General features: G+C 35.8%; 1 protein-coding gene across 2 annotated transcripts in view; it reads right to left on the bottom strand.

Annotated features, from left to right (window-relative positions):
* The window catches only part of LOC128028982 (amyloid beta precursor like protein 1), a 55331-nt gene continuing 44243 nt past the window's right edge, over positions 1–11088 (bottom strand). The window contains exons 5-18 of one of the 2 annotated variants that reach the window (XM_052616404.1): positions 10557–10669; positions 10051–10247; positions 8972–9297; positions 8577–8704; positions 8407–8481; positions 7403–7561; positions 6993–7121; positions 6328–6427; positions 6075–6242; positions 5907–5930; positions 5717–5784; positions 4872–4937; positions 4389–4532; positions 1–2856 (exon numbers count right to left, since the gene is read on the bottom strand). In XM_052616404.1, coding sequence (XP_052472364.1) covers positions 2755–2856; positions 4389–4532; positions 4872–4937; positions 5717–5784; positions 5907–5930; positions 6075–6242; positions 6328–6427; positions 6993–7121; positions 7403–7561; positions 8407–8481; positions 8577–8704; positions 8972–9297; positions 10051–10247; positions 10557–10669 — 1799 coding nt within the window. In that variant the 3' untranslated portion in view covers positions 1–2754. The remainder of the gene's footprint in view (positions 2857–4388; positions 4533–4871; positions 4938–5716; positions 5785–5906; positions 5931–6074; positions 6243–6327; positions 6428–6992; positions 7122–7402; positions 7562–8406; positions 8482–8576; positions 8705–8971; positions 9298–10050; positions 10248–10556; positions 10670–11088) is intronic. The other variant, XM_052616405.1, reaches the window with a different exon arrangement.

Genomic DNA, 11088 nt, shown 5'->3' with positions numbered 1-11088 from the left:
TTTGTGGGTCATTTATAATTTTATTGTCATTTTAATGCAAATACAACAAGCCAGATCAGTTCACAGGTTGCTTGCTCTTATTATACATGTCAATTTAAAATACAACACATTATTTGGCCTTCCAATCATATCCAGAACACGTCTTTGGTGAAATTCAGAACAATTCGAGATCAGCTTATTTCACTGCATTGGTTTCAGTAGCTTAACGGCAAGTTCCTTAAAGCACCAGTTCACCAAATTACACCGTAATTATTTTACATTATCAATCTGTATCTTCAATATATGTTAGTAATTTGATTGCTAGATAAAATTGGGGTAGGATGTTCAACACATTAGATGTAAGCTAAATGCATTTCCATCATAACCTTCACTTTATTGATTCTTCAGCAAGATGTGGAAAGATTTTAAAGTACTGATGAATGGAAACAGATGATCTGGATACAGTTGTGCTCTCAGTTAATTAGTTTAGTTTTCAAGCATGAGACCCTTTCAGTGTTTACAGTCCAAATCTATATAGCAAATGACCCAAACTCCAATTAATATTGACTTAAATAAAAAATACATATAATTACATCCAAAACACAGCATTGAAAAAGGCAATAATGCAGCAGTTAAAACATCCGTTTACATTTCTATTGGTTCAGGATAAAAGAGGGAAGGGTCATTTCAACCAAGAGAAGACATTTATGAACTTAAATTCAAACCCTATTGAATACACCATCCTAAATCTGTTTGATGCTGGTACAAAATCTATATGAGTCCTACATTTTAAATCATAATGCATAAATGTACCTCAGAGTGATCAAAACAACATAAGGTCCATTTTAAGTGCCATGAGCATCTGATGCCAGTTGTTGAATAAGACAATTCGAAGTCTAATAAATCTAATGATGCCTTAAACTTATTAGAATGCATCTAGAAGCTTATATCCAATCAAATGCTCCAATAATGTACAGTTAAGCAAGCTGCTTCTGTGGTTTGGATTCAGTTCAGAGGTGTTCAAAATGTTGCAGAACGAACAAAGGAAGACAAAAAAAGGCAATGCATTCAGACACAAATGATCATGTCAAAAGGTTTGTTGCGTCCAGAATAAATCTGTATATTTATTATTATTTTAAATAAATATAAGCTAAGATTTCATGGGACGGAGTTTGGTTTGGTATAAAAATGTAGTTTTGGACTGAAGTAATGACAAACATAAATGTACTGGGCCCACACTTTGGTTTCACTTCTGCTGATATGTCACGTAATATATAAGCACAGGATGATGCTGTTTACTTCTCAAAAACCTGTTCGGTCTTCTAATAAAACGATTTAGAGCAAGACATGTCCTTTCTACAACAGGCTAACAGTAATTGTTGGGTTTACGTTATTTGTGTCACAGCGACAGACACTCAAAAATTTGATTTCAAATTTCTATCATGTACTAAAACAGAAACGCATTAGACAGACAACTCTATAACCCTTTAATATAAAAACAAAAACAAACAGCAAACTTGATTTTAAAGACTTACAGAAAGCTAAACCAGTTTTGGGATCACATCTCGTCAGTTTTTTTCAGAGGTGACGCTAGTTTCAGTTACACAACACAAACCCTCGGCAGTTAAATCAACTACTGTATGAAAACGGAGCGATTAGCTAAGCTAACTAACCTACGCTCTAACCGCCGCGTTGTGTGATGAGGGACGTGAATGGAGCCTATGTCTACCGAAGATACATTCAGTCAGAAGTTACTGTGTCATTTTCTTGTGCTGGTTTATACAACAGTCCGTTTTCATTCAGCCATGTTAGGAAATGTTTCGTTCTCCGTGTGAGCAGCACAAGGTCATCTTTACGTCCACACATTGCGTAGATACAAATTAATGATAGAAACGTCTATTTTAGTTACGTCTTTAGTTATGTACACGTCATTGTTGCAGTGTGATATTTTAATTTTTATCAAAAAGCAAGAAACAGGACCAACACAAGTACGTTATAGCATCATACACCAAATTTCGCATGCTTTTCTTTACGCGTATGGACTTCAGATTACTTAGAATTGACTTTTAAAGAAGCAATACCAGAAAAATATTTGAAGCTTTCGGGTAGTATTGTTCGATGAGCGTTCGTGGTAGCCTACATTTAAAACACTGATTCTGTGTGATTTGAGACTAACAATCTATTAGGATGTCGGATGGTTGAGTTACGCACTAATACAAACCTCGTTCGTTTTATGTCTGAAGTCAAACAGAAAGAGACTAGCAGGTTATTCTAAAATGATTTCTAGAACTACGTTGTCTTAGAGGGTCAAAACATCTTCCGGTGAACTAAAAAATATATTATTTCATTCGTATCACAGTTTCACCGTGAAATAAACTGCTTTGAAAATAGAAGCGACAAAAACAAAGCACTCAGGTCGAGTTTAGCTTCTTTGAAATTGATTCTGAAAGAAAGTGTGACACGATTCCAAGATTTTAAAACGGCCGACCATGCTCGGCACGGCCTCACCTTCATGAATGAAAGGAAAAACCAGGGGATAAAGGAGCTTTCGGAGTTCTGCGGATTCTCTTATTAGTCTCTCTCCCTGATGAGAGATTAGTATGCAAACGTTTTACTACAAACTCCCTATTTACGTGCCAGGTTTGTTGTACATTTTGAACATCGGTCATATAGTCATACATACAGTACGAGGGAGAGGGGGGTTGCAGTGGAAACCCCAATCAAAAAACAGGAGGCTAGAGAGGAGGGCATGGCCTGGAGACTGCAGAGCCCTCCTCAGTTCATTTGCTCGAAGAATTTGTAAGTGGGGTTTTCATAGCCGTGATTCTGCATCTTATTCAGCTGTCTCTCCTCGGGGGTCAGCATGGGGTCGACCTGCTGGGAGAGAAACGAAGAGAAAGAATCGCTTAGAAATGGAGCATAAGTGATATTAAATGGGAAAAATTAATGAACGGAAACGTTCTAATAAGTTGAGTAAATCTGAAATCATTAAGGCAGGCACTTTGAGCGGGCTTCCCGTATGGAAAAAGCTATTTATGATTTAACAAGATTAGTGACTTGTGTTAGCATATGTGTGGCCAACCAGTATAAAAATGCGGGAAATGTAGACAAAAAATGTATTTAAAAAATAAATTTGTAAGAAAGTTATCAAATAAAAATCTTAGTTTTCTTTTTAAGAAAAAAAAATGACAGGATCCTTAATTACTTGTCTAATAAATGTACTGGTTAATGTTTAATAAATCTATTAATATTTCTCTCTACCTTTTTTTCTTATTTTATCATAAAAATAGCTTGCAACCCAATGGTTTTTAACTGTATTTCTACGTAGAACACGTAAGAAAGTTAAATTATAGAAGTAAAATATTGTAATAGTAAGAATAAATATGTCAAGAGGAGATGGTGTGAGACCATCCTAACAGAGGCTATTTTAGATTATTATATATATTTTTATTATTCTAAGTTTATTTCTGGTTTATGAAAAATTTAAATAATCTTAAGAATGTTTTTTTTGTTTAAATCTAGGCTCTGTATATGAATTCAAAATACAGATAGCAATTTTCCATTACAAGCTTGATTCTGTCAAATATTCATGATGATAACATCATATAACATAAATTAATATGATCTACCATTTATGTATATTGACCTACCATCTAAACTGATTAATACTTGATTGCTGACAGATTAAAATAAAAACCTTCCTCTTTATATCTACTGATTTTGAAATTACAACTTAATGACTCACAACTATTTCTCAAAACTGCTGTTGTATATCTTATAATTGCAGCTATAGATTACACAAATGCTACTTTTCTCATTTCAAACTATTTCAAAATGAACTTTTTTTTATGTTAAAGCAGAAATGGTCCACTGTCTCTACAAAGTAATTTCAACACAAATCTTTATTTCATGTCCACTTAATTGTTCACTGGGTAAATATTCATGGAGTTATTAAAAAAGAGAATGTTATACATGATTCATAAATGCCTGTGTTTATCTTTTACAAGTTTTATGAAACTTTTCACAATAAACTTATGAAATACTTGGCAGAATACTCCATGTACATAAGACTTTTTAATGAACTATTCAAATCTGTTTCATGACTTGACTTTTTCCTGTTATGTTTTTTTCCCTATCAAACAAAAACATCAGATTAGGTATCAAATGACTAGATTGCAAAACAGATAGCAACAGGAAACTGCTTCAGGGCTTGGTTGTTACTTCCTCATGTTTTACTGTAGATAAATGTACTTCAATGGGTTATGGTGTAATTGAACTATGCCAGCATGTAAACCATAAACATCAGCCAGAAGCCCTTTTGAGTCTGGGGTTGACCCTGTTTCTTGGACATGCTGCTTCAAATACAAACATGCAAATGTCAGTAATGATCCTCTCAGACAAGCTCTCACCTCCACTATGCCATGACTGATGGTCCCATAAGGCTTACGGCGAACTAGTAACAAGCTGATGACCATCACCATAGCGATAGCCACGGCGACCACCAGAAGCCCCACCATTGCCCCGCGGTTAAATGTCTCCAAAACATCCGGCTGCTGTGTTAGAAAACAATGAGGCATTGAGTTTCACATTCAGTACAATAAAAGAAACAAATCAGCAATTTTTGCTTACGATGTAAATTAATTCTACTTGGTTAACAAATGCATTATTGAACTTAAATGATAAAATGTACCACATACTAGTAAAAAAAAAAAAAAAAAAAAAAATTATATATATATATATATATATATATATAATATATATATAGTCTGAATGCACTGTAAGTTACTTTGGATAAAAGAGTCTGCTAAATGCATAAATGTAAATGTACCATGAGAAATATATGGGACAGTAATTTCCCAAGACCTCACAAATGAAGGGCTTTGGATGCTCACCAGTTCATCTCTCTGGATTCCTGGAGACTTGTAGACCACTTGCTTCAGCTCCACAGAGGTGTTTATCTGAGGCACACAGGACACGGAGTTCATCATGTGATAAGAAAATCATTTTAAATTCTATTCAAGCTTTCAGCTTACAGGCATTGAATTTTTTTTTTTTTATAATAATAAATAAATATACAGTGGCATGCGGAAGTTTAGGAACCCCTTGCAGAATCTGTGAAAATGTGAATAATTTTCCAAAAATAAGAGAGATGCATAACATGCATTTAGTATGATCTCTTATTTTGTTCAAATTATTCAAATGTTCTCAGATACTGCAAGGGTTTCCCAAACTTAATTGGGGAAATATCATCTCAACTTATTCAACTACAAATGGTGCCATCCTGTGGTAAACGTACAAGACTGCAGAAACATACTGTCTTGAAAAGCATTAGTAATAATAAAAATATTGATAATGATGATAGTTATTTATTATTACAATTGTAATATTTTATTGTAGAATTTTCATTAAACAATAATAATAATAATAATAATTGTATTATTATATAACGACATATATAATCAATAGCAATATTATAATTAGACCCCCCCCCCCCACCAATTTGTGCACCCCTATCTGACATGTAGCTTAGTAAGGTCGTGTGACAACAATGCAGCATTACTACTGGTTTATATGTGGAATAAAAAGGGAGTAAATAGTGTATACTTAGCAGTATTCAGTAAGTACTAAGCATGTATTTTATTCTAAAGCAAAGTCACTTTGGTAAGAAACACTTGCTGAGCAACACTAGTACACATGCAATCGTAAATGGTTATTCTGTGTTAGAATTTGCTCTAACCTTCTCCTCATATTCATAAGTTGGTCCTCTCTCAGAGGTGGTGTAGTCATACTCATCCACTGATGAAACTGTGGACATACAGAAATATTCATATATAACTGTAAATAAAAAACTATATACATGCAGTATAAGAACAAACTATAATATGAGAATGATATTACAGGAAGTGTAACCAGAGCTTTGGATTTACCTTTCTTTTCATTAGGCTGGGGATCTACATTACCAAAAATAAAGAGATAGAAGGAATAGGATAAAGAATGGTTAGTATTTTCACAATGTGATCATGCTCAAGATTTGTCGTGTTAAGCTTCATTTCCTTCTTTGTAATGCATGTGTTTTGTATATGTGGTTATTGTACCGATGCGTGGTGGGTAAGGGCGATTCTGGAAAGCTCTGTCTTCTTCCTCCTCGTCATCTCGCTCCTCTTCACTCTCGGCAGGAAGCAGCTCCTCAGTGGTGCGCGTCTCAGAAAAGGAAGTGGTCATGAGTTCGCTGATGTCCCCCCTCTCTGTTCTCACTAGCTCCTCTGCAGAGACAGACAGATTCAATGAATGATTCTGAGAGCTATTAGACTTCTGAGCCAGCAAGGGAGTCACAAAAACACTTCTTACGGATCTCGTCGTGAAGTTTCTCAGCCAGGCCAGGGACCTTGTATAGCAGAGCCAGGCTCTGATTCATCCTCTCTTCGATCACATGCAGGTGTGTGTACACCTTCAAACACAGATATCAAATTACCTTTTCATATCTCTTTGCATCATTTAACATGACCAAGCAACAAATCTCATGCTCTTCATGTCTGCGTTAAGCAGACAGACACGTGTACAATTAGCAGTGAGACATTTTGGCTTCTATATGTGTCATGCTGTGCTAGGTAGCTCCGCCCACACTGAAATCCTATTGGTTCAAAATTCTGCTTCAGACAACAATATATTACAAATCACATATGATCTGATATGCTATTATTATTAAATGATCATGAAATGTATATAATATCACAACATTTTGGGCCAAATTGTGAAGCCCTATAAAAAAAGGAAAGCGTTATGTTCTAAAAGTGATAAATAAACACTTTTTTTCAATTAGTAATAGCAATTTGATGTAATTAATAATAGCAGCATTAATTTCAACATTTTATAAATTAAAGTTTGTATCTGTAAATATCAGTTTATGCACTGTGAACTAGTTACTAATGTTAAAACATTAAACTAATGTTAACAAATCAGATCTTATTCTAAGGGGTTAAAGTTGTGAGAGGATCTGGGTGTTTGTCTCAAACCTGGAATTTCATCTGCTCAGCTTTCTGAGGGTCGGCGGACTCAATGTGCTGGTAATGACGTAGAGTGTGTCGCCTGTCCTTCTGCTCTGCTGCCATGTAACGCTTCAGAGCCTGGAGAACACGGTCCGGCTGTGAGGGAGTAGGAGAAATCATGTCACAAAAAAGCGAGAGAATTAGAAACATAATATTTCATGGCATGGCACTAGCAGCACCAATGTCACAGGTTCGACTCCCAGGGAAAGAATGAATTGAATAAAAATAGATCCTTGAATGCCGTTTGAATTAAAGTGTCTGCCAAATACGTCAATTTAAATGTTGAGGATAATTAAGAAAAAATATATACTGTTTGTAAATTGCAAGTACTGAATTGTGCTAATATTCTTGTAGCAGTTGTCTTTAAGAGGGCGGACCTGTGGAGGGTCGCTCTGCACGGCGCTCAGATAGCTCTCCAGAGCCAGTCTACGGTTGTTATTCAGGGTGGCAACAACGCGGGCCAGGTGCGTCTCCACCAGCCTCTGCCTCTCACCCGCTACCTGCTCCTCAAGGGTCTGTAAAACAGACTGGAAATGCTGGGGAAGAGAGAGAAAAAGAGAGACATTTTTGAGAATAGTCACAGTAGTAAATGCTTTTTATTGAAACACAGTATAATTAACAAGACAAGATGAAGGCACAATGGATTTTTATTCAATAGGTATTGACTGGAGCGATCAAAGTGGCCATTTCTGTAAGATCTGAATGCAAGTTTGCTTCTGAAACACAGGTCCCACTTGTGAAGAATTTTTTTTTCATATATATATCTTTTTTTTTACCAGGATGTGAGGGATAACGATTAAGTTCACCCTCAAGAGAACTATCAGTATTAACTATTGTTGCCATTACCTTTATTTATATCTCATGCAACAATTTGACCTAATCAGACTTTTCAGCAGATAACATGTACAGTAGTCTGTTAAAATCTAAGGGTCAGTCCTAAGATCACGAGTCAAGAGAATCTAAATTGTGACCGTTTTTGACAAAAAAAAAAAAAATGTCACAAAAGTGTAAAATATGACCCCTTTAATAAATAGCACACACTACTGTAAGTTTAGGTTGTTAAGATTTTATTTTAATTACTTTTTTTTAAAGTAAAGTTTATGCTCACAAAGGCTGCATTTATTTGCCAAAATGTTATTTGAATATATTTTCAAATGTAATTTATTTCTGCGATGAAGAGCTGAATTTTTAGCAGCCATTATTCCAGTCTTTAGTGACACATTCAAAAATTATTCAAGAAACATTTAGTATTATTATCAATGCTGCTGTTTCAGATGTTTTGTGACATTATAAATCTCTAAACTGTAATGTTAAATCTATTTAATGCATCCTTACTTAATAAAAGTATTACAAAACACAATCAATTCATTCATTTCTGTACCTCGTTCAGTGCCTGGCGGTCTGACTTGGGCAGGTTCTTTGACTGGTTGTCTGCCTCTGCCCACTCCTTCATGATCTGATGCACAATAAAGTAATGATTCCCTCTTAATCATTCTTAAGGCACATAAATGACCTTAAACACACACACATAAAAAGCCCCGTCTCTCTCACCTCATTGATGCGTTTCATTCGCCGTTCCTCCAAGTCCAACTTGGCACGTAGGAAGCTGGCATGTTCACTGTCGTCGCCCGGCATCTCGAAGTAAACATCCACACCATCTGTAGGACGAGGAGTGGGCGCTACTCACAGGAGAGAAAGGGAGTTAATTAAGCACCAATCAGTGATTATTCAATCCATGAATCTATCAAAGAGGAAAAAAGGAACTCTAGGGCTCAGTGAGACTGAAGTAGCATCAATCCCAGCAGTGTGTTTACTTAAATCTCTATATGAGAGGGAGTTAAAGAGGAAGCATTAAAAATGCAATGTGGTTTAACCTCACGCTTCCTGTTTAACCTCTGCTGAGAGTCTGTGTGTGAGAGATGATTTAAAGCATCAGTAAGACTCACGGCTGTCAGTCCTTGTTTGAGGCTGGGTGGAGGCTTTGGCAGACTGGAGGTTCTTGTCGTAGTAGAAGTTGTCCATGTAGTCTTGGCCTTGTAAATGAGAGTCAATGGGATACTCATAGTCTTCTTGGTCCTTCACCTTCATTGCGGCTTCCTCCTCTTCAGCTACCTCTACCTCAGCTGGATCTTCATCATTGCCTTCCTCCTCCTCTTCTTCTTCTTCTTCTTCTGCTTCTTCCTCTACTACCTCTTCCTCTTCCTCCTCCATATCATCTTCCTCTATGTCTGTCTCGGGAGAGGGACTGGGAGTGGGTGGCGTCGTTTTCACACTGATCAAGTGGGAAGGATTTTAAAGTTAAACTTTTTTTTTTTTTTTCATATTTTGTCAGTTTTAAATCAAGGTGCAAGCAGTGTAGTCAGATTCTCATAGGAATGAGGCTAAGATGATTGCTTTTAGTGAATCAAACATACAATGCAACCAAATGTAGTCTGATTCTCATATGTGCAGGTTCTTTTGAAAAAAAAATAAAATCAAAAACATACAGGCAAAAAATTTATCAAAAACATCCAGACCACCAATGTAGTCTGATTCCAGAACAAGAGACTTTTATAAGGTGATTATTTTTAGTGAATCAAACAAATACAGTGCAACCAGTTTAGTCTGATTCTCAAACAAATGACTCTTGTGAAGCGGTTCTTTTTAGTGAATCAAACAAACAGTACATGCAAACCTGTGTATTTTGATTCTTGAACAAGTGACTCGTGAGTCGGCTCTTTTTTAATGAATCAAAAACATAATTTGATCCCTGAAAATAAGTCCCAAATGAATGACTCATATGAGCTGACTCTTTAGTGAATCAATCACATACAGCTTTCAACTACAGTAACTCTTTAGACTATCTAAATCTAAATTAGGATACGTTTTGTAAGAATTATTTTGGATACATTGAAATCTCATCATTTGGTAAAGTAACTGAATTAACTGAAAAGTAACTGATTTTTTTTTTTTTTTTTTTTTTTTTTACAAAAATCAATAAAGGAACCAGAAACATATAATATAACATAATACAAAAACTCTTTACCTGGTGAGCACTTTTTCTCCAGCCATGGACACGAAAGGTGTTGTTTCTCCCTGTACAGTGTCTGTAGTCTCGGTCTCTCCCCGTCCACTGGATCCTGCCCTTCCAGGACAGCAGACGTACTCCACCCCACGGAAACGGTCACCGCATGGCAACAACATCCCATAACTGTGCAGCTCCAGACTGTCAGCTGTGCAGGCCTGATGAGCAGAGCAGAAGATGAATGTCATGTGCCAGTGCTTCAAAAACTTTGAAGTGCATTATTTTATTTTTTTTAATCTTTTTGTAATTGCGCATACGTGTCAGGGTGAAATGACCTACAACATTCAAATTCGAAAACTTTAAGTACCAGGGGATACTGGTGATGAGTGAAATGAGAATAGGAGATCACAGCGTGGACTGTAGTTTCACTGGCATCGGACTCACCATTAAAGATGTGAAGCTATTCAAGTTGAATTACAGTTCTAATACTTTTCCAGGTTGTAATTTTGTGTGCTTTTAGTATTTACCTCTTTGGCGATGTTGTGCCAGTACACGTAGCTCTCACAAGAATCCATCTGCTCCTGGTGTAAGAAACGGCAACGATCCGGAACCAAGAGTGCCTCACTGACATACTCACCCACTGAGAGATAGGCAGAAACAATTACATATTGTCATTTGAAAAAATACAATAAAATGACTTTATTAATAAAGGATTATTAATAATATTTTAATAACGACTGTTCAAAAGTTTGGGGTCAGTAAGAATTTTGTGTGTGTGTCTGTGTGTGTTTGTGTGAAAAAAAATGGCTGCACAAAAATCCAGCTTTGCATCACAGGAATAAATAAAATTAGTAAAATATATACAAATATAAATCAGTTATTTTACATAGTAAAAAGAGACATTGTGTGGAATATTATTACTGTATTTTTGATCAAATAAATACAGATGAGGTCAGCTTGAGAGAATTATTCCATAAACATTGATACATTCTACAGACCCCAAACCTTTGAACAATAGAGTGATTATGATAATTATTGGAATACATAAATAAATTCAAA

Source organism: Carassius gibelio, chromosome A15 (genome assembly GCF_023724105.1).
Source record: "Carassius gibelio isolate Cgi1373 ecotype wild population from Czech Republic chromosome A15, carGib1.2-hapl.c, whole genome shotgun sequence".
In the NCBI taxonomy this organism is placed as follows: Eukaryota; Metazoa; Chordata; class Actinopteri; order Cypriniformes; family Cyprinidae; genus Carassius; species Carassius gibelio.
The sequence above is the reverse complement of the archived record's forward strand: the minus strand, read 5'-3'. Positions and strand labels throughout refer to the sequence as shown.